The 25720-nt window shown below is 43.5% G+C and overlaps 2 protein-coding genes across 4 annotated transcripts in view; one reads left to right on the forward strand and one right to left on the reverse strand.

Annotated features, from left to right (window-relative positions):
- CHD1L (chromodomain helicase DNA binding protein 1 like) lies at nucleotides 1-22551 on the reverse strand. Of its 3 annotated transcripts, none has more exons than XM_015294709.4 (23): nucleotides 22249-22551; nucleotides 20566-20678; nucleotides 19717-19823; nucleotides 18431-18545; nucleotides 16967-16998; nucleotides 15947-16028; nucleotides 14526-14688; nucleotides 14103-14258; nucleotides 12929-13021; nucleotides 12380-12476; nucleotides 10919-10992; nucleotides 9804-9914; nucleotides 8074-8188; nucleotides 7288-7441; nucleotides 6025-6190; nucleotides 4985-5130; nucleotides 4465-4628; nucleotides 3647-3855; nucleotides 2521-2619; nucleotides 1748-1818; nucleotides 1374-1488; nucleotides 1039-1147; nucleotides 1-348 (listed from the first exon to the last, which is right to left on the reverse strand). In XM_015294709.4, exons 2-23 carry the CDS (start codon nucleotides 20587-20589, stop codon nucleotides 279-281), a joined length of 2472 nt encoding a protein of 823 aa, XP_015150195.2. In that variant the 5' UTR covers nucleotides 20590-20678; nucleotides 22249-22551; the 3' UTR covers nucleotides 1-278. The 3 variants fall into 3 exon arrangements, with proteins under 3 accessions (XP_015150195.2, XP_416560.6, XP_040501940.1); XM_416560.7 differs by lacking the exon at nucleotides 22249-22551 and adding an exon at nucleotides 21810-21940; XM_040646006.2 differs by lacking the exon at nucleotides 22249-22551 and adding an exon at nucleotides 21631-21916.
- Nucleotides 21864-25720, forward strand: part of FAAHL (fatty acid amide hydrolase-like) — an 18201-nt gene continuing 14344 nt past the window's right edge. The window contains exons 1-4 of the mRNA XM_416561.8: nucleotides 21864-22189; nucleotides 22269-22325; nucleotides 24386-24423; nucleotides 25378-25518. Of these exons, the coding sequence (XP_416561.5) occupies nucleotides 21905-22189; nucleotides 22269-22325; nucleotides 24386-24423; nucleotides 25378-25518 (521 nt within the window). The 5' untranslated portion in view covers nucleotides 21864-21904. The remainder of the gene's footprint in view (nucleotides 22190-22268; nucleotides 22326-24385; nucleotides 24424-25377; nucleotides 25519-25720) is intronic.

A 25720-nucleotide genomic window follows, 5' to 3' on the forward strand; every position in this document is an offset into this window, starting at 1 on the left:
TGACCGTCAGTGAAAGTTTAATTTTCCATCTTCAAAACAGATTTAGGACTGTGCCAACATCCTTATCCCAAGTCTCTTTGAACTCTGAAGTAGTGCAATTCCATTCTAGAGCCACTGACAATATATAAATGTTATGACCAATAAAAGCAGAGAGGTACAGAGATAAGAAATGGCTGTGTAAGATATGCTTCTGAAGTGGATGCACACTAAAGACTGTCTACGTGAAGTTAAAAAGATCCTTGGGTTTTGTGCATGTTTCTCAATACAATTGTGTATTTTCATGGCTTTGAGGCTGCTACAGATGAAGACGGTTGTGAAGCAGACCCTCTATTCCTAGGGAAGTAGTATCTAATAAAAAGAGTGTCAAGGAAATGCTTTGGAATGCCAGACAACACTTCCACCCAGAGATTTACAAAGCAAGGAGGCAGAGTGCTCTGTATACTATTGTCTCTCTTTCAGATTTTCCATTTCACAGCATTGCTGACAGTGGCAATGTAGAAAAGCAAGTCTTTGCAGAGAAATGACAAAACAGATAAATATCTGTTTCCTTTCCTGTAAGGCAAAAGGAGTGAGCTGTTGGGTTACGAGAGTCTGTCCCAAGACACACCAACTCCATCAAGTTCAGTCAAAGAATCAAGATATAGCTTGCTTGGAACACTGTCATGTATTTTTTTTCCCCACATCCTCAGTTTTGCTACTTTCTGAGTCACTTCCATTATACTGAAATTTCAGTTATCTCCATCACAGATGTGCCATATGCACTTCAGTTGATGGCTGCCAATAGAAAATTAGCCTCTGGTTCCAAAAAATTCTGACAGACATACTGAATCACATTAATCTATCATTATGGCCTAAGGCAGTACATCCTTACCATGTAATGAGTACCTGGATGACAGTGAAGTCAGATAAGCTGAGTTTTTAGCTGGATTGTGGCATCTGTTTCTTGCCTCGTTTCCTTGCTTTTTACCCACCAAGATATTTAGGGGATCATTCCAGTGTCAGGTTATGAGCCAAACCAAACCTATTCTGAAAGGATACATGAGTGTGGGGATACCCCGTGTTGCCAAGTACTTCTGGATGAGCCGCTCGGTACCATACCAGTTGAAATCTTTTGTTGCATACCCAATACGTGGAAAGTGCACTGTTGCTGAGAAGTGAAGAAAGAGCATACACTCTTTAGGACATGATATCCTCACAGAAAGCAGTCTAGACAAAGAGTTCAAACTACCCAACAAGAAGAGAAGGAATATTTTGAAGCGCAACATATCCATGGAAATCTCAATCTTACTTCACTTCAGAAAAAAAATAATAAAGGTGAAAATTGATCATCATACGTATTTATAGAGTCACTATTCCACCACACAACCACTTACCATTCCTTTTCTTAGCTGCTACATAAATCTTCTTCAGGCCCTTTTCCAAAGCAGACAGCTTAATGCCAGACAAGTTGTTGGACCGATCCCGGTGCTGAGCTACAATCAAGGCCAACTAAGGAGAAAACACACAAGAAATGAAATGGAGTCTAAATACAGCACTAAGAGACACAGCAATAGTTGCTGGAAAACTGCATTATTAACGACTAGCTTTAATAAACTCTAAATAAAACTCTCATTTTTTCTCTAATGGCAATTTAGCCATTTTCAGTATTCAGGGCCACTATTATTGGGAAAAAGACATTAAGTTCACTAAACATCATTTCAAAATCACGTAAGGAGAGCAACTCAAAAATGGAGCTTCTCGTTCTCACCAAGTCTTGTCCTTTTCTCCTGGATTTTTTATCGTCAATGGGAAATAAAAGGGTTCCTCCTAACTGCAGGTCTGTCCAGAAAATAAGAACAGAAGAAAAACAAATAAATAAATACATCTGTCCTGAAGAGTCAATGGTGAGTGCACACAGCAGAGATTTCACCGTCATGTTCTGTATTATTCTCCTCGTCTGTCTCCTCATAACAGATTCAACAGTCAGAGCCCAGGAAAGAGAGACAGACATAAACCTGCCCCAACACGCAGACACACACCACCCAGTTAAAAACCACAGATAGAAAGAAAGACACTGAAACAAGAATAAACCAGCAAGTTAGAAAAAACAACAGGTCCTTCTACAGCAAGGTGGGCATTCTTATCAGCTGCAGGTAGCTCAAAACTGCTAACACATATTCAGGAGAAGATTAATGTTTGGAGAGAATAAAAATTACAAGTGGATACTGACTCAGATGTCTTTCATCCTTCTTAAAAGCATTCTGACAGGAGATGATGGGCTCTACCTTATATGAGGTAAAATAACCTGTGAATGGTGATTTTTTGATAACTTGCAGAATTGATCAGATCGACCAGCCCCTACGTAGAGTTCTCAGAATCCCAGCAAGTCAAGTCAAACTGCTTGCAGAGCTAGGGATACAAATATCTAGAGAAAGAGCTAAAAACACAACTATCAAGGTATTCAGATTCCTCACTCCTGCAGCATCATTGGGATTGAAACTCTTAAGTATCTTGGCCTAGGGTCGTGTTTTAATTTCTTACCTTTCATCTTCCCTGCCATCTCATATATTTTTCTTGGCTGATCAGAACGAGTCTCCAGAGCTGTAAATAAACCACCCCTTCCCCAGCGGCCAGAGTCATCTAGAATGCAATGACAGATCAGTTTTTTAGTAATTGAGATTGAAGACCATCCCTGAAGGAAAGGGGCCTACACTGGCTAAATGCAATGAATGACCATCAAAAACAGATATGAGAACCACAAGTGAACTGAAGCGAATCAGCATGCAAGGGACTATCCTAAAGGATAAACCTTAGCCACTGAGGAAAAACAAACTTGTCACAGTTCCTTGAAAAAACTGCAATAACAATTCCTTCCGACTGCCCGCTGTGGATATTCAACCAAGTATTTATCATGGTAGAGAGCATATAAAACTGTCAGTACCCTCATACCCAGGAAGAACATGCACATATTATGTCCCCAGATTGGTGCTTTGGGCTTCCCACAATTAGATGTTTGTTATTTGTGGGCTTTTCTTGTCACTTGGCATTTCCACTTTAACCACGAGTTTTTATGCTGAGTTTAACGTAAGCCAAAGCAGCTTATAACATTCTGCTATAGCCTTGGTAAGAGCTTCAACACTGATTCTGGAACAACTCTGTACCCTGAATTTCTCTCCCTCAGCTTCAGTGTCTTGACAGAGGTCCTAAAACTAGCAACCACCTTAGAACCTCTGTACTGTCAGTGCAGAGAGACAAGCACCATGAGAGTGCAGTTCTGACCTCAGCCCCTGAAATAGCCCATCTCTCTCTGCTGACTGCATAAGGGAGGTGATTTTCAATATCTCAGTTCAGTCCTTACAGCTTACATGGGACGAATATAAGGCCTTCACCTTCAGAGGCGTTGTCCCCGCTTGTCCACAGAACTACAATTTCTAGACATACCTTTCAAGAGGCTCACACAGAAACACAGACCCATATACCCCTTCCTAACGTTCCTGTGGGTTATACATTGTGAAGTAGAGTCCGTATTGCCTCTGTACCACTCAAGATCAAGTCAGACTCAAAATGATTTCAGTCTGATACGAAATTAGAAAGTACCAAGCTAGGAAGTTCAATTCAGCCCCTTGCTCAGCCCACTTTACAATAGTTCTGTTGTCATAAGTCCTACCTAGGCAGTGGACAATGATGGCATCCTCCTCTTCTGCTTTGGGGTGGGTGACATCTCCCATGACGTACTTGATACAGTTTAGGTCCACGTCTCTGTAATCCAAATCCACATTCAGCCCAGCCTCTCCCTCCTCAAACTCTTCCTCAGACTCACTTTCCTCTGAAGGGAGACAGGTAGATGTGTAACGATTTGACTCCCACCAGGCCATCCTGAAACAAGAGAAAAAATTCAGTGAAAATAAGCGAAGAAGGGAGGGTCTGCACCTTGTTTTAAATGACTGCAGCAAAATGCAGGAGGCCCCGATCTGCATTCCCTCTGCTGCCCTCCTCTATTTTAGATGGGAATCAAGATTACCCTAGCTAGTATCTGTGATATTAAGAGCCATGCACTGGTGTGATAAATTGCTTGTAGGCATAGAAAAAGTAAGCATACGACAAAGTGGAAGGAGTTATTCAGAGTGGTCAAAAGGAAAAATAGGAAACAAGAAGTTAATACATGTGCCAAAGAGTTACAGATATTAGAATGAGACACAGGGAACAAGTCTGACACTTCAGATGTAGGTTGTCCCTAAAGCTCACTATACACTCAGATAATGAGGGTCTCATTCAGTCCAATCTCAAATTAAACTAGATGTGAAGTATTCAGAAACATCCTGATGTATGAAGCTAACTCTTTCATGAGGGTGATCTGCAGCCATTTTGTCATCTTCTCCTCCCCTCCTTCTCAGCCCCACCTGCCAGAGTGGATACAGAGCACATTTCTAGAGCACACTGTAACAGACACCAATTTAAAAGTACTTGATGCAGTGCGAGCCATACTTTTTCATGTGCTCTGCCTCTGCTTTTGCCTTCCTCCTCTCCTCCATAAGCTTTGCTCTCTTTGCAGCTGCTTCTTGGCGCTTCTTTCTCCTGGTCTCCAGCTCCTCTGCGCTCAGCAAGTGTTTCCTCCTGGTTGACTGGTCCCGGAGGCCTGTAAGAAGAGTCTAGAGAAAGAAAGCAGCAATTCAGAAACAAAATGCTCATCTCAAGCACACACCTGGTGCCCACTTTATGCTGCACTCCTTTCCCAACCATCAGATCCTAGATGTCGAACAAATGGGTGATTTTGTGATCTAAGTACGTATTAGTGCCCAGCATTCCATCTATGATCTGTTACCAGAATTGCTGAATTGCCCAACTCTCAGATTCAAGAGCCAACCTTACTACAACGGCATCTGAATCTTTTAACATGGGTTTGTTTGTTTTTTTTGCAAGCTGTAAATAAAGAGAGGAAACCGTCAGCTTCATTTTCCACAAGCAATTAAGACCATCATATGCTTCGTCATGTCTTTTGCCTTACGTTTGCTTTGTTCCGGAGAGCTCTCCCTTCTTTACTGGTCTCTTCAATCAAGGCCTTCTGAAGATCCAAAAGCTGATCAAATGCTTTTTTGTCTTCTCTGCTGGGTTCTTTTGAATAATCTTTGCCTTCATACACATACATGTGATCTTCAAAAAATAATTTACAAGTATAAAAAGGAATTGAAAGCCAGTAACACTTGAAATATATAGCAAGATCAAAAGCAATTAGGCTTCTCTGTTACACTGTTCTACCCTCAGCAGAAAAAGACATTTACTGTCTTTTATATGGCCAGCGTCAGCATGATGTTAAAACAACAGAATCAAGATTTGCTTCCTCAGACAAAAGCTTTCTGCTTCGGTCACAGATCTGTATTTAAGTGCTATAGTGTATTCAAAGCAGAAAGTCAGTCTGTCTCGTGGTACTACAAGAGAGAAAGTATCCCTAAAATTTATTCTCAGATAATACAGAGAACTAATTACGATTAAGTTACATTTGAATTGGAAAGTAGAATAATGAAGACAAAATAGGTTTGTTCTAGCTGCTCAGATTCAATGGCTCTGCATTTCTTACCTCATATTTTGGAATGCTTTAAGGTCATTTTAACTTGTGTTTTTCATGGCCAATAGTCTTTTGTATGGAGACAGATACAAAAGAGTTGCTATGTAGTTTTTCCTTAAGTTATTGTTATCTCTCTACATTTGTAATTCTATTTTAATGATTCTCCATGGGAATAACAGCAGCTGCAATTTGAGTATTTCCTCTTTTCTGAGGTCTCAAAATATTTGAAACATACTAAGGAATTCAGCCCTCCTGGCCAACAAGCTGGACAAATATTGTTATCAATGTTTCAGGCAAACAAGGATGCAAAAAGAAGAAAAAGACCAATTTAAGTTCAGAAATTGAGATCATGGATGGGCCACTTTTCTTTATAAGTCCAATTTTCTTCTTCTTACCTGAAAAATACCACCCTTCCCTAGGAAGCCTCCTCTACTAGTTCCTAAGTGTCATGCGCTCCATATGTATTTCAATCTGTAACTTACTTTCTGTATCATCCTCATTCCTCTCTTCTTCACATGGCAGGACAGCATCCATTACCCATTTCCCTCCTTTTGTCTCTCCAAGGATGTTTTCCAGCTCCACATCCTGGACAGTGCTTCCCTCAGAGGACAGCAATTTATCTAAGCCAAATTTCAGGATTTCACTCAGCTTTATCAAAGAGAAGAGGAAATTCAGTATGAGTATCTTCTAATTCCATGCGAATCCCCGTGACTCAAGCTTCTCAGACATAAATGGGAGGGTTGTAAAAGTGAAGAAATCTAATCCTTTGTATTATCTGTCAAAATACTTGCACTTTAACATGCTCATTTTTCTCAATACCTATTGAGACAGGCCCCTGTAACATATCTCCCTCAAACATACTCACTCAGACCGGAAAGGCCATTTTGCTCTACAGGTCAAACAACAAAAATGGCATCATTCTGCCTGCATTCAAGAAGCTTTCTTCATAGCCAAAAAATCTGGGCTTGTTTTTGCCCCACCTCTTTATAAAATAAAATCAAATCTTATATCCCACAAAAATTCACAGGGAGCATAATATCAGCACGGAATTTCCTATGGGCTCAGTTCCACTTCTTCCATGGAAACTATAATTGCTGAGGTACGTGCTGATGAAGGGGTAGGGGGTGGGAAAAGATACATTAATTCCAAGCCTTTCGCAGGTTTACCACCATAGAGGAGATATATCCCTCCAAATTTCACTTTGCTTAATGTTCTCAACCAAAGGTCTCAGCCCAAAGCTCAGCTTTTGGGTCAGAATCATAAATCACACCCTGACTCCTGAGACTGTATCTGCCAAGAGGTCAACCAAAGGTTGACCAAGTTTCAGAGTAGCCATCAAAAGCAGTCAAAGTACTTATCATTAGCTTTGTTTGGGAGAGAAGGGCAGGAGAGACAGATAAGTTCCTAGAAACAATGAGTCAGCCACCACTTTAGACCTGTTACGTAATTAAAAAATATGCAAGTAAAACAAGGGACATTCTGCCTTCTCCTCTTCTCCAAGAAAACATGTTTTTTACACAACAGACGCACCTCAAAACAAACAAAAACTGTCTTCAAATTTCAAATCTTGTCTGGACCTGGAATGCAATGTTGATTCCTAGGATGCATGCAAAAGCTGTCACGTCAATGCATATCCCCCCAGACTGAAGCGCCTTGACAGGCTCACGTCAGACAAAAACAGAGAAACACTCTAACATTTCTAAGAATGTTACTCAAGTCAACTTGTGGGTTTAGCTCTGTTTTACCTGTAAATCTGATGCTTCCTGAGGTTTGTGTACTCCCAAGGCAAACTGACCTCCCTCTACAATGGCATTTGTCAGTCGAAGCTTGGAAGCAGCTCTTCGGTAGATTATTTCTTCAACTGTGTCTCGTCCAATCAAGCGGATAATTTTTACAGGCCTTCAAAAAGTCAAGAAAATTCTTCTTATTTTCTCTGAGGTGCACTAAAGCAGTTTCCTGGCATGGCACACTATCCCCTTACCCAATATTTTGGTAGGGATAAAAAGGCAAGAGCAAAATCAACAAGGACAGCAGGGGGTGGTGTCACACTGGAACAGGTTGCCCAAGAAGGTTGTGGATGCCCCATCTCTGGAGGCATTCAAGGCCAGGCTGGATGTGGCTCTGGGCAGCCTGGTCTGGTGGTTGGCGACCCTGCACATAGCAGGGGGGTTGAAACTCAATGATCATTGTGGTCCTGTTCAACCCAGGCCATTCTATGATTCCCTAAGTATAACACTGAAGCAATTGCTTCCTGACACAGGATGAATGCTCGCTGTGAGAGTGCAGGCAATCCTCCAGATTCCATCTCCTCCTCCGAATTTACAAAGCCTCCATCCTAGACACATGACAAGGATAGGACTGCATAAGGCTGCAGAAGAAAAGCAGAGACAAAATTATCTCTGCTTTCTTTCTTTGACCTTCAATCTACTGACCTCTTACCACCTTTTAACACTACTGCTTACGGATAGGGAAAGAGACACTGAGGGATCAGTACAGTCAGCAACGTAAGGAGAGGTAGCAACATTTCTCACTTGTGCTGCCCAATCCGGTGAGCTCTTGCTATTGCTTGCAAGTCGTTTTGTGGGTTAAAATCACTGTCAGTAAAAATAACTGTATCTGCTGCCGTCAGGTTCATGCCAACTCCTCCTATGAACAGAGAAGATCACAGAGTACATCAGCAGCAGAAAATAAAGGCGCAGCTGGAGAATTTATGCTATGCAAGGTTCTGTCAGATCTGATCAACTATATTAAATTCAATTTATCTCTCAGCCCCAAGTCTGAGTCTCACAAAGATCCAAATAGATGGATAAGCCCAGTATTTCTGTATTTCTGTATTTCTCTATGCTTTCTGCAACAGCTCAAAACAGAGCTGCACTATGCATTGTAGGGGAACAATAAAAGAAAGAAAGGATGCAAGCAAATCAATACAAAGGCAACTGGTTGTCAAGACTGATAACATAGACATATTCTTCAGCTGTCAGGAAGGCTAAAGCAGCAAGGACTGGCTTTACTGAAGCTACAACCGTCTGCCCAAGTTGTTACTGTGCTTCAGCCCAACTTAGCTGAAGCACAGTAACAACTGGTAAATACACTGCTGAAACAGTGGGAAACACCACACCCAATCATACAACAGCCAGAGCCTACGTATATATGTGACTTTAAAAGGTTTTGAAATTAGAGTTGGACTCTCATGGAATGAAAGGAAAAAAATGTTAGGTTTTTTTTTTTAATATCCACTATTGTGACAACATACTACAGCTAAAGAGGGTGGAACCTGTTCAAGTACATTCTTTCCTGCTCGTACTGAGTACTTCACAGTAATCAGAACAATCTTGCAAGTGGAGACAGTCATGCACTTGAAAATCTCTGCCCATAACACAAGGATGGAAATATGGCTAGCACCACTGTTCCCAGGTGGATAGAATATGACAGACATAGCTCTGAGCTCTAAAAAGCAACTCTTGATTCTGGTGGACGTGGGCAGGAAGAGTTCAGGCACAGTGTTAAGAGAAGCATCTATTTCTTACACTTAGCATTAGGTGCTTCTCTACAGTCTCAATATACTCCACTCCCTGCAATATTATCAGAGCCATTTTCATTCAGGAAAGTCTGACCAGAAGCCCAAAGAAAGAAGACATAATTAGAGCCTGATGCTTGAGATCAAGCAGCGTTGATCCTCTCTCTGAAGGTAAGCAGAAGCCTACCCCTGTGCTGGTCTGAATAAATAGACAGGAAGGACTGAAACCATTCAGAAGACACAGATATGCCTGGGAACCAAGAAGAGGTGAAGTACAGATGGCACTCCTGTGGTGGTCTTTCCAGTCTCTGGTAAGTAAAAGGCTCTCAGCTGAGTCTGTCAGCCAGCTAGAGTGCATGTCTATGTTCAGAAAGCAGTTCTACCAGCTTACTTAGAGGAAGTCTATTTCTGCCTGAAGTCTGATGAAACTTTAGAAATAAAGTGCTCGCAGAAATAAAATGCTACTGAGATTCCTTCAGCTTAACCTGGTGCATTGTAGAGCTCAGAACAAAAAAAGTTACTCAAACAGCTGCAACCCAAAAACTACATCAGTTGCTGAAAGGAGAGCACAGGGTTTGGGTCTCCTAGCTAAGAAGCCCAAATTCGGGATGTGTCTTGTCTCTCTCAAAAATCCTCAATGTTAACAGAATATGGAGGATTCAGAACACCCTGAAATTTTGCCAGAGAGCTCAAAAGAAGAGTGCAGAAGCAAGACAGGTGATGTCCTCTCTCTTCCTTACTTACCTGCTCTGGTGCTCAGCAGGAAGACAAAGATGGGCTGTTGACCAAAGTTCTTAATGGCAAGGTGTCTCTCTTCACCTCTTACAGAACCGTCCAGCCGCTCATAGCTATAGCCTTTCCAAACAACAAAATATACGTTTCTGAAATTCTGGTTATGCTCTGTCTTATTTCATTCATCATAGATCAAGCCCTCCTGCCTTGACTTGCATTTTATCACCTTCAGCTCCTCTGTTCCTTTCCAGTGACCCTGACTCCCAGACTGACTGTCAACGAAGGCTAATTTAGCTAAATCTGAAGCGGAAACTCTTAGCATTTAATTTACTGCATGGAAACAAGATGGAGAAATACAAAGCCAAAGCGTAAGAACACGAACATAGAGTCCCATTTCAGACTATGCTGTGCTGGCTGCTGGCTCCACACTACAAGCCAATAATCATCATATCTTTCTTATACAAGCTTCTACTGCTTTCAGTGTGTGCTTTCCTGAGAGCAAACAGTATGGGAAATGGCCTTACATTTGGCTTTTTAGTGCAACATTAGTTGTCCAAGTCCAAAACACCAAAGAAAAGCCTCTTTCATGGGAAGTCCTAAGTAGGCATGGAGCCACGTGGGTTGAAACAAAAGAAAATGTCTCAAGATCCCTTTGGCAGCCTTGCCAGAACAGTCATATTGAGGCCTCACTGCCAACAACTGTTCTAATCAAAAGCTAATTTCCTGGTATAAATGTGGCACAATTTGTGTTCTGCACTGGACAAACTGAATTGAGAGCTAATGGCTTTACTGCAGCTACCTCAGGACTCAGGTACATAATTAACCACAGGTATATAATGAAACTTTGCTACCCTGCCATCTGTTAGCTCAATTTTATCAAGGAACCAAAGCTCAAGCTACTTTGAAGAACAACACTGAAGTGCAAGTTCCTTGCAGGCAGGCAGCACAAAGAGATTAATTCAAATCCCAAGTCGCAGTCAACTGTAAGAATAGGGCTTCTATCTACTAAGAAGAAACAAATGCCCATCATATTCTCCATCCCAGGCAGATCAGCCAAAACCAGACTAACACTATATGGCACAGATCATTAAGATAAGCCCTTTGCTGCCAAACCATGCAGACCATACCTCTATAGTCCATGTAGTCTTGCAGAATGTCAAGCAGTTTAGTCATCTGAGAAAAGAGCAAGACACGATGGCCACTGGAAGAAGAATACGAGATGTCACCAGCAACATTATACTGTGAGAGCATTTCACAGAGCAGTAGAGGGGTTACATTAGCTCAGTCAGCTACTGTTACATAGCAAGAGCTCACCACAATGCTGTACTAAGCCTCACAGAGCCACGGCCAACACCCTCACCACATTTTTCAGCCCCACATCTAGACGTAGCCAGCCAGCCCCACCTACTACCATCAGCTGCCATGTGTAGAGTGTGGAGTCACAAACAGGTAACAAGGCTCTGGCACAACACTGCTGCTGGCTAATTGCACCTCAGTGAGGACCCTGAGAATCCTGGCTAAAAGGATCCTCAGCTTGAATGTAGTGCCATGAGGGTCTGACATGCCACACTAGGTTGCACTCAAACAACATAACGTAAAACATCTTAAATACTGGGAAAATGTAGTATCAGCATCTCTGTGACAGAACATAACTTATCCCTCCAGCAAATGACCCCCAGTGTCCATATATAATTGCAAGCAGCATTTAAGTGAGAAATCAACTCTCTTTGCTCTGGGCCTCAGACGGAGTGAGAGTGCTTCGTTTAAATCAACAACATTTGCAAGTTCAGGAGTCCCTGTGGCAAAGACATCAAAGGGAGAGAGGCATCCACTCACAATATACTGTACAGAAGGAGGACAAAGTCCTCCACTACTGCATCAGAACTTCCTTTCTAAAGCTCTGTGCTTCGGAAGCAATCAGAGGTAAACTGCAGCCCAATTAACACAGAATTCATGAATTGTGCAGGAGGCATCAAACAAGAACACAAACTCTGATTCGATTTGCTGTCCACCTGAGATCTGTAGGGAGATATTTAAGTTTTGTGTTACAGGTTCTGAAGTCACCAGAGGTCAAGATCAGGAGTTCTGAATACTGGTTCCAAAGCTAAAATTTCAGCTTATTCTGGGGCTTTGGTCCTGTCAAATTTCTTTTTCATGCTCGTTGTGCATTCTGCCTCCTGGACTAATAGAAGCACTGCAATGCAAAAGACCTGAATTGATGCACTGGAAGCTACTCTCATGAAATTCAATAAAAACACACATGCTGAAAGCCCTGTCAGATATATATTCTCCCAGATTCCCAGCATAAATTTGGCCATATATGAGAACATGGGAGAGTAAATGAAGTGTTCTGAGAAATGTTTAAAGGGAAGCTACAAAATTTTTTTGAGATTCTTCTACAGCCTGTAGTGCAGCTCTTTGTATTGAGATGATCTCCTCGTGGTAGCCAGTAGCATACCTTCAATAGGGCAGTGCTTGTGTTGTAGTATCTGCACAATCTATGGATAAATAAGGCAGCTTTCCTTCTTGGTTTATCTTTTCTCCCTGCGTCAACTCCACCTTATCTTTCTCATCCCAACATGACATACCCATCATACAAGAATGAAAGGAGTTTATCCAACAAACATAGCTTGCCACTGGCTTCAACAATATGATCTCCAATCTCAAAGGGCTCCGGCTCAACACCTGGAAAAGAAAGGGGTTTCAGAAGTAGACCTAATTATATAGGTATCAACTCAATGATCAACCTTTAAGTGACCATGTTGCTAAATACTGCCAAGCAGACCCCCAGGATGCTTGCCTGTTTGAAAAATGATGGTCTTTGTCTAAAAAGAACACCCTCAGTAGTTCAGGAAGTACCTCACAAAATGAAACGTGATTTCATTGTTTAGGTGAGAGAAGATGCACTTAGGACAAATCAAGTGGTGAGCTGAAGTAGAAAACCTAAACTTCGCAAGACCTTACTTTTGTCATCACTGATGAACTGTCCTGTGTTGAAACTGGTCACAAATCCACAGCTGGTGCAATACTGCTTACTACTTGTCCCTTCTAAGCAATTATTTAAATAATAATAATTTTTTAAAAAAGCATACAGGAAAAAAAATTGTATTTGGAAAGAGAGAAGAGTATTTTCTTACCATTGAAAAGGTATGGGTGGGCGACACACTTCCGAAGCTGTATTAAGACATTCTGAAGCGTAACCTTCCTTCCTGTTCCACCTTCAAATGCATCTGGAACAAAGTGCACAGTAAAAAGATCTGAGCAGGAAAGCCCATGCTTTGCCGGTGGTGCGACTGAGAAAACCCAAGCACTGCTCTGCACTGCTTCAGCATTGAAGTAACTCTTTACACATCATTTTTGTATTTGATTTCCCATCTCAAGACTAATACACCTGTTTTCATGAGCCAGATAAAATTTCCCTCACTTTTCTTTTTCTGTTTTTGAGAGACTTTACTACTTTGCCTCATCAAAACCTCTGGAACTTTCTCAACTCCCTGGGAAGAGCCAATGACATTTTTCTAAGAGTGCATTATAGATCTAGAAAGCATCAAAAGTAATTTGTTACAGCTCATTTGAACTTTCCAAGAACAAAACCAAAAAAGTAATACAACACAGTAAAGATCTCCTGGGTAACCAGGAAGTTAAGAGGAGATGCATATTTCTGGGAGGAAAACAAAGGGATGTGGACATTGCTGACTCTAGAAGGAGATTCAGCTTTCATGGTGATGATGCAAAGCATGGTGGCTTCTCAGCAGGCATTAACTGTAGAATAGAGGGTCACCATCTCCCCAGTTACAGTTTTCCTACAACACAAAAGCACTGACAAATCTTATGTGCCATATGGAAATGAAAAAGGAGGATTTCGGAGAACCAAATCTGTTCTCTTTCAGCCCTCAGGATGCTCTGTTACAGTCAATTCATACATGAAGTGCCAAGGAGTCAGCTGTTAGGGTGAAGATCTGTGGCTGCATTGTCTATATGGTCCCGTGGTTTCCTAAGGCACTCAAATCTACATCCAGCAGGTTTCAATTTGCTATGTGAGATCCATACTACTACTGGAGAATTTGTAGAGACCTAGCATTTCCTGTACAACCTCTTTTGTCTGAACACAAGAAGACTGAACAGGAGCAGGCTTACTTTCTCATGAGATTTTTAATTACAAGCTGATCCAAAGCAGGTTCTTGAAGCTGTCCCTCCCCAGCTCTGAGAGAGACCAGCTCTAGATTCATATGTCTCTTCCTCTACCACAGGCTAAAATCATGAATCAAGCAGCCCAAAAATCAACCAATAGAATTCAGATGCCTCAGTTACCTAGGTCTTTTGTCAAAATAGCTTTGTAGTACTTCCTCTGCAGAGCTGACATTCCATGGTACAAAACCACTTCTACCTTCTTCGGAAGGTCTGCAGTCACCTCGGACTTGACTCTTCGAAGCAAAAATGGCTGCAGAAGATTGTGCAATTCTTTGGCTATTCAGAAGCAAGATAGAACAAATTATCAATGAAGTATAAGGGATTTATACAGTATCTTTAGAACTATACTTTCAAAAATAAACATATAAAGGAACCTTAATGAAATTATCTTAGCCCAGTTTTACAGAGAAAGCAAAAGAGTTGCACACCTGAAGTACTTATCAGCTACACTAAGATCAGTAATCATTACTTAAACAATGTGCCTACCTCCCAGTCATGATAACAGCTGGTCCTGATTCAAGTACGGCATCAGTTGTTACTTACCTGGCTCACTCTCCTTTTCAACTGCTTGGTAATACTCAACAAACTCTTTCACTTGTTTTCTAGGAAAAATATCAGGTTCAATAAAGCTGAGTAAGGAGTACAGTTCTTGGAGGCTGTTCTGGATTGGAGTGCCTGTGAGTAGCAGGCTAAAACCTACTGGGAGCTGAAAGAATCAACAGCAAAACAAAATGATAAGGAGAGAGCATTTGAAATGAAAAGTTACTTAATGTACAGCTCCACCCACATCCCTCTTACGCTTAACCTAAAGATGACAGGTGGCACAGAAATGCCTGCAGAATACTGCAAATGCCAGCCAAAACCACATTACATATGGTATGGTGTGACTATCAAACAGCCTTACCAAACTTAGGCTGGCATCAATGCAAAGAAGACAGCATAAGCAAAGTAAGAACAAAATGCAAAAACAAAATTAGAATTCCCAGATTCAGTACTGCATACTCACTGTTAACGACAGACAACTAGAAAATGCTACTGCAATAGGACAGTGAAATGAAACTGCAAACGATCACATTCCATTTCTATTTTCTGATCTACTCTGACAATCACAGTGACATTATCTGGTCCATGCTGCTTATAGCAAGCCCTGGAAAGGGACCTGAGAACAGGGTTACTGTTGAAAAAAACCACCAGTCTTTTCTCAAGAAAATGCATCAGGAGAGCTAAGGTGAATCACTGCTATTTCTTTTCAGCTTGAACTGAATCTTCTAAATGACTCAGGAGCTGAGCCTTTCAGTAATCTATATATATTTTTTTAATGTACATTTAGAGGCATTGCAGCTCATCATTGCTGATGCCAGTCCAGATGTAACGTCCATGTTTCACTGCCATGACCAGAAGTGTACCCTTCACAAAGGCATTCATTTCATTCACAAGAAAGTAAGGACGTTTTATTATCTGGGACAGCCCAAGGGAAGCTGGAGCAATTCTACTAATCTCAATAAACAAGGGTGGCTCTATTAAGTGAGACAACAGAAATGAACATTTCATGACCCAGGGTCCCATAAATGAGGCGAGGGCTCCTTCACCCTCCCAGACCCTATTTGTTACTTTATAGTCTTGCATTGGTCAGATTGCTAACACTTCAGTAGTACAGCTGTGCTTCAGTGCTATGTGTAGTTTCTTTACATTTTTCAGTCAGTCTCTCGAACTGCTCCAATGATTCCAGTATAAACACGAGCCAAAATGAGAGACAAGCTCCAAATACTGCCCAGCTCCACACAGGGCCAACACAATAGGCCCTTATCACTCTGCCACTCACTATGTGGATCTGTTCAACAATTCTGACGGAAGCTGGTTGTGGCCCAGGGTTAATAACAATACAATACAAGGGAATAAACAGAAAATCTGTATCCTATAGTGAAAAGTCTTTTATACAGTACAAGATAGCTGGTATATTTTACCTCAGTAAGTGTCTCATAAAGCAGAGAGTTCTGATTTTTCAGCCTGTGAGCTTCATCTACAACCAAGGCAGCCCAGTCAAAACTGTGAACAAACAACGCAGCATCTCCAGTTACTTGCAGAGAAATCACTACTGCCAATGCAAAAAGACTGAAAGTCATGTGAAACTGAAGCGATGGCTTTGTTTGGCTGAACTCAAGAGGCTCCCACTCCACGAACCACAGGCAAGCATCACAAATGTGGTGGAAGAGTGGGAGGAATTCACAAGTACAGGTTTTCAAGAGCCAATACTGCTTCTTAACTACAGCCTGAAATCAAAACTAAGTAAGTTCATTTGAATTTGCTGTTCCTCTCTCCACCTCCATTTCTGTGGGAAAAATTATGTAAGTAAAGTTCGTCAAACATCCAAGGAGATCTATCATGTGGAAAAAGACATGAAATTAGGCCCTTAACACCCATGCAAAAACCCAGCAACGATGACAAGCTAGTGACTGCAGAGGTATTACAGACCTTTTGCAAATCATCCAAGAGTGCAATTTCAGCTCAGTCCGGGCTTGATACATGCACCATCGCACTGTACAGGCTGCAGAATCACTTGCTGCCTACTAGATCCACTAGACTTAATACAGACTCTTTTCAGCACTCAGTACTCATTTCTGCTAACTGTGAGGATTTCAACTCCTACATTACAGAGTGACTTCCACACAGTTCTGGCTGATGGATAGGCAGGGAGGGGAGAGCACGACCCTCCAGCTTTCCTTACCCACACAACTCTCTTCCCAGTGGAATACAAGGGCTGGAATCACATGGATTATATTTTCCCCACTGCTCTTTTCACAAGTATCTTAAGTGACATGAAGGACTCCTCACTGCAAGTGGGTAAAGGACTCTGATCATTATCAAAGAGCACCTTTGGCTCTTGTGAAACATGGAGAATCTTGCACACAGATAAACACACGTTTCAGAAATCCCTGACAGACTGGCAGAATTAAATTAAAATAATAATAGAAACCTGTACTCACAATTTGAGAAATGCTGCATCTTTCAGACAAATCTGCAATGAAAGAAAACAAACTCTTACGTACCACTTAACACATAGTTCAGAAGAGAGCGTTTTTCTGTCTAATTGCAAACTATGGTGAAATAGTGCAGGATTGGAGTGAAGTCAGTTACCAAGGAAAGTAACATGACAGATAATGTAACCACGGGCTTTAGCAACTCTTCATTTTAATGCTTCTCTGGCAAAGCATCAGTAGTAAAACCTCAGAGAATTCATGGCAATTTTCAGACAAGTCTGTAACGTTTGTTCATGTCATTCACACTCTGTAAGAAACACCATGCACCTTCAGCACTACAGTCTTTTTGACTCTAAGCAAACACATGCTTCAGTGGATTAATCTACCTGCTAACATCCTAAAGCGCTCACATTATTTGTCCAACTTTGTATTCGAGGAGGAAGAGAAACTGGGTCAACTGATAAGCCATAAGAAACATAGAATTTTATCATCAGAACAACAGAGGTGAGAAAAATACTAGCTAAGTCGATATCTCCATACGGTTGATTGTTTTGACAGCATTACTTTAGCATGAGCGCCTCCATTTATCACATTCAGGACAAGGCTTATCACTGCACTCCTGCTTGTGCATTGTGGACAAAGATGCAGGTTCAGAGTGATCAGCACAGCTGATCATGGCTCCTAGAGGAAGGAAATGGTAAAATACTTGAGAGGGAAAGCAAAGGGGCAAAGGGAAGACATCAAGCAGGGGAAAGAAAAAGGAGCTGCAAGAAGCTTTCTCATTTAATTTTAAATTGGTGTGTTAAGAGGTTGATAAAATAAAATCAAAGCACTGATACAAAGTAACACCCGAGAGGAAATTAGTCATAAGAGAAAGATGAAGGCTTTTTTCCACTCCATATAACTAAGCACCAGGCCGTGCAGAACCCAAAGTGGTGACCAAGGAAGCAATCCTACTGGTTCTCTGTAAAGCACTGACTGGATTCAGTCCCAAATTCCATCAATTTTTAATAGAAACCTCACCATTTTACAGTCTGGTTTTGGCTAAGGAGGGCATGCAAAAGAGGTACAAATGTAAGCAGGCTCTTTCAAAGTGTTCCTGCAGTGACCAATTAATAGAATCTTAATAAACAACACACATGTACATTTTTCATTAAATACGGAAGATTTGTAAGGCAACACAGAAAGGCAATGAAAATGCCATGTAGCATCAGTTAAAGATATTTCTGATATGGTTTGTTTACTCAAGGTGTGATACAGCTGTGTGGTAAAGCTGGGGTTATATCAGATTATCTTCAGGACACAAAAACTGCAGCAACTTAGATGAGCAGGAGATGTGGGCTGCAGAGTAGAAAATCACTGAGGAAGGTTAGAGTACAGAGGGCAAGAGCTGAAGCGTAGTGTACAGAGGAATGGAAAAGGCATGGAAAAACCTGAGCCCTCTTTTCAAGCAACGAAGACAACATGTACCTCATATGTTGTTAAGAGCACATGGAATTGAGATTGCTCTTTCAGGTTCTGCTGCAGTTTGTATCGTTCCTCCTTGTTGCCAACATACGTCACGAAGGAGAGACCTGGAGCAAACCTGCAGTCAAGAGAAAGACAGCAAAAGAAAAATAGCACCTTGTTCTCGTGGGAGATGAGGCTGGATCTCAGCTCCTGAATCTAACTCCTTCCTGGTTAACTTGCATCCCAGCTTGGTACCTCAGCTGCTGGTTCTGGTTTGGACAAATGCCACATTAACTGCTTTCTCCGAGATCTCAAAGTTCAACACAGATGATGGAAAACCAATCTAACGGTCCGTCTGCTATTCTAAACTGAAAAAGCTCATGAGAAGCAAGTGATTCTCCAGCTGGGAGCAAAGAATTGGTCCAGAGGTGGCTAAAGTACAGGTAACAATGTCTGCAGCAAATAGTTCCAAGACAGGGCTCCAAAAATCTAGCCCTCATAGTGAAAGCACATAAAATCAGTTCCATAGAAGAAGAGCCAGAACCATAAAGTTCTTCCTTGCTTTATCCCACTACTAATGCCTGCCTATTGCTCCTCTGACATAGCTGTTCACTACTGAAGTGTACCATATTAAGTTATACTAAGATGCACTTTTTTCCAGCTATTCCAGCTGCTTGTTTATCCAAATCAGGCCACATCGCTTCAAAATCTAACCTCAATAATTTCTGTTGCTGACACAGAATCGCTCAACAACCACACAGAAATGCATCTGTTTTAATCTACAACTTTCAGCCACTCCTCTTAAAAGCAGTGTTTGGGCTCAAGCCTAAAAACATATAGATTCTGGGCATAGCAAATGTGCCGTCAGCTCAGATGCTGTACCCCAGTGAATATGAGTTGCATGCATGGATGTAAGGTATTTTAGATGCACACGTGAGCATGCCAAGAAACACACTATTCAGCTTGGGTCTTACCTTTCATCCTACAGAATCCTGGCTGTCTTCAGCAGAATTTGCCTAAGAAAGGCTGAGCATGGGGGGTTAGAAAACAAGTACAAAGCTAGTGGGGGTATATCTACTGACAGTCATCCAACGCTGTAAGTTGGATGAACACATGGATATCACAGCACCATATAGGCTATGCATTAACTGCAAGCAGCGTATACATCAATTTGTTGTTTGGTAGCTTCCCTCTTTTGTTTTCTTCCTTTTGAAAGGAAGAAAATTGCTAGACTGAGCATATTTGAAGAGAGCCTTTGTAACTCACCATTCAAGACTACAATGAGTCGGACAGTTGCTTAAACTTACCTCTCCAGCTCCTCCTTCCAGTTGCTCAGAACAGACAGAGGACAAAGTATCAGGGATCTCTCTTTGTTCGTTAATTTTTTTGTCAAGTAAAGAAGTAGTGAAATAGTCTAGAAGGCAAGGAAAAAAAAAAGTATTTTTTTTTTAATAACAAGGAAATTCCTGAACTTGCATAATTGTCCCCTTGAGGTTTGTAGCTGATTTCCCAGTTCTGCAACACAAATCAGAGCTAAGGGAATACCAAAGGGGATCCATCATCAATGACATAAAAGCTTACATCCTAAAACATTACCTCAACATCTCTAGCCCTTTTCCAAAGTCATTTCTCCAACAGTCACAGAGATCTGCCACACATCACTTTCTAAAGCTGCCAGTTTGTTATTTAAGACTCGTTGTCTGAAACCAAACCACGATCATTCACTCCAACAACACTGAATCCCATTTAAAAAATGAAATTAAAAAAGCCCTGAAAAATATCTATGTGTACTCAGCTTTAACCCACATGTTGACGGACTCAAAAATCATCCTAAAGCAGGTGCATCGAAATGACATCATTGGCTCCATACTCCCTGTACTAACTAGTTAACATTATTTGTAAACTACTATGAATCATGCACTCATGCACCTGTGTAAAATGATGACCTACATTTTTACAACCCTCCTCAAACTTTTTTGGGGCGTTGCTCAAGACCTAGTGGGGGTTTTAGGTGATTAAGGGACAAAAAGAGCTCTCTCTTATGAGTAAGGACTTCAGGATGTGGCTGCTTACAGGCTTAGGGTGCTTTTTCCATTCTGCGGGAACCCTGGGCTAAAAAAAGTTAGGCAAAGGTCATTTTTCAGGAGATGACCCACCTGACAAGTCTTCCCAAGACCCATCTCGTCGCCCAGGATACAGCCATGCTGGACTTGGTAGCATTGCACCAGCCAGTTTACGCCATCCAATTGATATGGACGAAGCTTAATGCCTGTGAATAAAAGCAATCTGTTAATGTCACGCAGCTATCCAGCACACTGCATGCACTGTTACAGCTGGAAGCCACCAGAAGAAGGTCCTGCACAGGTCTGACCTTCCCAACCAGCTGCCTTACAGCAAAAGCAGACAGGCTTTCAGCAGGAGCTGATTTACCCTGCTAGAGAGCAGAAACACTGCTGTTATAACAGCAAACTGATTACATCAAACCATATTCAGGAACTGGTGCGCACAGAAATGCCCCCAGGTCATTACAAAGGCCTGTATATGGAATACTATGTGATAATCAGGCTCTCTGTGTTCCTGACAGACAGCCTGAATTTAGGGGAGGTTTAGGTTAGATAATAGGAGGAAGTTTTCCACACAGAGGGTGGTGATGCAGTGTAACAGGTTGCCCAGTGAGGTTGTGGATGCCCCATCCCTGGAGACATTCAAGGCCAGGCTGGATGTGGCTCTGGGCAGCCTGGTCTGCTGGTTGGCGACCCTGCACATAGCAGGGGGTTGGAACTCAATCACTGTGGTCCTTTTCAACCCAGGCCATTCTGTGATTCTATGTTTTCAGCTTCAGACACGTTTTAAACACATAAGCACTACTTCCAGGGACACTCTTTAGGCTATGAGCTTAGAAATCTTTTTTCTGTAGCAGCCCACAGTAATATAATGACCACCTTCCAGTAAGATGCTTTCCAGCTTAAGCAAGAACAGAGCTCCACTGCAGATCCCTGTAGCTACCACCAGCACAGAGCAACCCCTATTAATGGATATGATGTACCAAAGCAAACACAAGTCAAATTGAAGTTTTCAAGCTCGGCTTAAGTAGTGGAAGGTTCCTTTAAAGGTCGTTTAGGCTTTAAAGGACCAGGCTGCACAGAAACATTTTAGCATTAACAGAACAGCAAACCAAGATACTGCTCTGAGGATTGAACGGGAAAGGCGAAGTGACTGACACAGACGGGAAGGACTGCAAGAAGCAACGAGCCTAAGGCGTAACGTTTGCTGCGGCAGCGATAGCCGCGGCTGAACAGGCCCGGGGCCGCTCGTCGTAACGGCTGCCGGGGAGCGCACGGGATCGCTGTGATCACAGCAGGGCGGCACCGGCCGCCTCCCCGGCCCCGGGCGCACTGACCTGTCAGCCCCCAGCGGGACACGTCCTCCTCCTGCACGCCCAGCCCTCCCGCCCGAGCCCTGCCGGCGCGGCGCAGCGCCTGGTAGAAGCGGGACATGGCGGGCAGCGCTACCCGCGCGGGAAACCGTCCCATCCCGCCCCGCGGGGGCCGGCAGCGGGCGGGCCGAGGCCGAGCACCGCCCCGCCGCCATAGCGCGGCGCCGGCTCCGGGTTCGGCTGGAAGAGACGCGATGGAGCTGGCGTTGCTGCTGCTCGGCGCGCTGCTGCCCGCCGCCGCCCTGTACCTGTGCTGCGTGCGGCGGCACACGGGCAGCGCGGCCGCCACGCTGCACCGCCGGGAGCCGGGCCGGGCCGCAGCCTCGAGCCCGCCGCGGGACGCCGTGAGCGCGGGGTGGGGTGGATGGGGCGGGGGGCTGCGGGGAGCGGGCCCGGAGCTCACCTCTCGTCTCCTCTCTGCAGTGGGCCCCGCGGCTGTGCGGCTTCTGGCTGCGGCTCTTCGTGCACACGGCTAACACGGTGAGCGGGCGCGGGCACAAGATGTCCGCCGCGGGGGGACGGGACGGAACGGGACGGGACGGGATGGGCCGTGCGGGACCCGGCGGGCACGGAGGAACTGTGATCGCTCAGCCCCTCTCCCTCTGATCGGGGCTCTCACAGAGAGGCTGCGGACAGCTGTCCTCAGCGGGGCTCGTACTGCTTTGGGGTTTGGAGCGCCCTCCAGCCTGCCGGTTTGTCTGTGCCCGGAGGGCTGTGGAGCAGGTGCAGCTGCAGCCGCGCGTGTGGGAGTGTCTGCTTCCCTTTGTGGGGGCTGCTGGTGGCGGCCTCTGTAGTGACTGGCTTTGGGTCTGCTCTGCTCTGCCTCTCGCTTCGGGGTTGTGCACAGTCTTGTCTCGGTGTGAGACACGTCCCGGAGCTGGGAGCGATGTGGGCTTACCCTGTGAGGGCTTTTGTGTGCCTGGGTGTAATGACCGGAAGAGCTTTCAGTTCTTTGCTTTGCGGCTGTGTCTGGTGTGTGACCTTGGGCTTATTTCCTTTCCTGTCATTCTCCTTGGATGGAGACCTAACTTAATGATCTTTAAGGTCCCTTCCAACCTATGCCATTCTGTGATGGCCTGGGCTCCTGCACTTCACAACCCCAGGCAACGCTATGGTCTTGGGACAGAGTGGCTGGAAAGGCTGTGTGGAGGTAAAGGACCCGGAGGTGTTGATCAGTGCTTGGCTGAACATGAGCCAGCAGTGTGCCCAGGTGGTGAAGAAGGCCGGTGGCATCCTGGCTGGTATCAGAAATAGTGCATCCAGCAGGAGCAGGGAGGTGATTGTACCCCATGTTCAGCCTTGGTGAGGTGGCATCTTGAGTACTGTGTTCAGTTTTGGGCCCCTTGCTACAAGAAAGACATCGAGGCCCCGGAGTGTGTTCAGAGAAAGGCAACGAAGCTGGTGAAGGGTGTGGAGCACAAGTCTTATGGGGAGTGGCTGAGGGAAACAAGATCGTTCAGTCTGGAGAAGAGGAGGCTCAGGGGAGACCTTATTGCTCAATACAGCTACCTGAAGGGAAACTGTGGTGAAGGGGCTTAAGCTTCTTCTCCCAGGTAACAGTGATAGGACGAGAGAGAATGGCATCAGGTTGTGCCAGGGGAGGCTCGGGTTGGATATTTAGGAAACGTCTTCTCAGCAAGAGTGGTGAGACATTGGCACAGGCTGCCCAGGGAGGTGGAGAAGTCACTGTTCCTGAAGATGTTCAAGATAAGGGTAGATATGACACTGAGGGACACATTCTAGAGCAGTCACAAGCATGAGCTGATGATTGTACTGGACGTCCTTATTTGTCTTTCCAGCCTTTATGATTCTATGATTCCCAATCTCACTCAGGATTTTACTGTTGCGTTGCATGTAGGTTAGGTGCAAAGCCTTTTCAAATAGAGACTAAGTCTTACACAATGTGTGAAGCAATGTATCACTTCATGTATGTAGGAGTGGGAGCCTTGCTTTAGAGTCGCACTGGGAGCTGGAGCCGCACTGCCTTCACCTGTTTGGGAAGCTGATTCTTGGGCTATTAGAGCAAGCTAGAACAAGGCTAATCTTCCTGCGTCTGCTGGTATTGCTACACTGGGAACCGTGGTGTCCAGAGACTGCTTTCAGCTGCCTGCTACCTACATTTCTCATACTTCTCCAAGTTGCTTCAGTTTACTGCAGGAAAGATGTTAACAGAGAGATAAATGAAATGATGATAAGCTTCTACCCTATCCAATGTTTGCATAATGCTCTGAGCACTGGTGGGAGCTATGTAGATACCTCTTAACAGCGCTGCAGCCTGCAACTGCAAGCTTTCTGGAGCTGAGTCAGGGAAGAAAAAATGAATGTTCCTGCAGGATAGCCAGGAGAACACAGCCTCTATGATTCTGTAAATGTGCATGGGGTGGGAAAAGCATTTCAGGTCAATTCTGTGGCCTGAAACACAAGTGCATGCTCTTGTGAGACTGCAGCAATTGTGAGTGCATTTAGCATTCCTTCTCTCATGAGGAAGATGCTCAGGTCAAAGCTATTGCAAATCAATGTTTCTGCTTACCTTCTTCTAGGCTTTTGGACAGATCTTGTTACTGCCGCTCTTACTAAGGTAAGAGGGGAGTTTTATCTCCTCCAGTATTGTTTTTAAAGGTGCTTACATTCCATTTCTATTAAAAGTTACCTGAAATGACCTTTTTAAAGAGGGAAGTCTCATAATTAAAAACTCATGACAAGTGAGGTTATTTCACAGTTTGTTTACTAGATTTTTTTTTTGTTAACCACTCTAGTTTGAGTGACCCTCTGCTGGAAGAAATTAACACTTTTCCACTTTCAGGCAGGCTCGGGTTGTATCTTTGCTCTTCTGTGCTCGTGCTAAAGAGCAGTCAAAACCTGTGGATGTGAAAATCTGCAGTGTTCACCACCACCAGTGGTGAAATTGTAGTACTGGGAAAATGACACGAAACTCAGAGTTTTTAATGTGTTCTTTTAAAAGAGACTCATCATTTATGAATAACCTTCTGTCCTTCTGTCACGCTTATGTTTTTCTTTACAAACCGAGCTTTCAAGTGTGTATTGTGCTACAAGCCCTGAACCTGTGCTGATCCAATCCCTCTTACATTTGGTTGCAAACAAACTGTGTTGAGGCAGGTCATGGATTGAGTCTGAAGAGTTGCCTGTTTTAGCAGGCTTAGCGCTTGAATGTATGGCTCATGCTACTTTCTTCTCTTCTCCTCTCCATTCCTGTCTTTTTTGGTCTGTGGGTGATATATCTGATTAGAGTGAATGGGAAAACTTTCCCCAGTTCTTTCCCAGCTTGGATTTGTGGAGGCTGGCTGGCTTTATGTCAAAAGGTGGGAGGCTCTGTTAAGCAAGCGGGATAGATTTGGTGCTGCCTTCAGCAGGGCTTTAGAAAGGTGTGAAAGATTAATTTGTAACTGTTGCAACTCCCTGCTGTGGGAGCAGACTGTTACAACAAAATGTTCTTGGGTAAAATTCACTTGGAACAGTATGGAAAAATTAGTCATGGAGGAGCTTGCATCTTCTAGCACTTTCTCTCTTGCAGGCTGAACAACTTCTCCCTTATGCGTTCTCTTGACATTCATGAAGACCCCACGTTTATCCCAGAGGTTGCTGCAGAGGTTACAGAAGACAAGTCTGAGACTAAAAGCACTTTGGATATCATCAAGCAGCTGATAGATACAAGGTGAGTGTGGGTTGGTTAAGAGTGGAGTGAAGGAACACATGTGTTGGAGCTGTGATATTAGGGGGAGACAGTCATTGTGAGTCATCTGGATTAAAATCTCTTTCCGTGACCACGGAACTTGACAAAACAAGTAGTGCTGTCAGATCTCTCCTTTCGTAATTTATAAATCACAGGTAGTTAGCGTGCAGTGTTAACTAGCTAG

The sequence above is a fragment of the Gallus gallus genome, chromosome 1, assembly GCF_016699485.2.
Source record: "Gallus gallus isolate bGalGal1 chromosome 1, bGalGal1.mat.broiler.GRCg7b, whole genome shotgun sequence".
In the NCBI taxonomy this organism is placed as follows: Eukaryota; Metazoa; Chordata; class Aves; order Galliformes; family Phasianidae; genus Gallus; species Gallus gallus.

Excerpts from the sequence above, each read along its gene's own strand:
- CHD1L (XM_416560.7), bottom strand. The coding sequence starts at position 21,906 with ATGTCCCGCTTCTACCAGGCGCTGCGCCGCGCCGGCAGGGCTCGGGCG. Across the intron at positions 14,689-15,946 it reads TTTATGAGACACTTACTGAG|CTCCCAGTAGGTTTTAGCCT; the intron begins GTAAAATATACC and ends TGATTCTTTCAG. Across the intron at positions 8,189-9,803 it reads CCTGCTGAGCACCAGAGCAG|GAGGAGTTGGCATGAACCTG; the intron begins GTAAGTAAGGAA and ends CTCTGTTCATAG.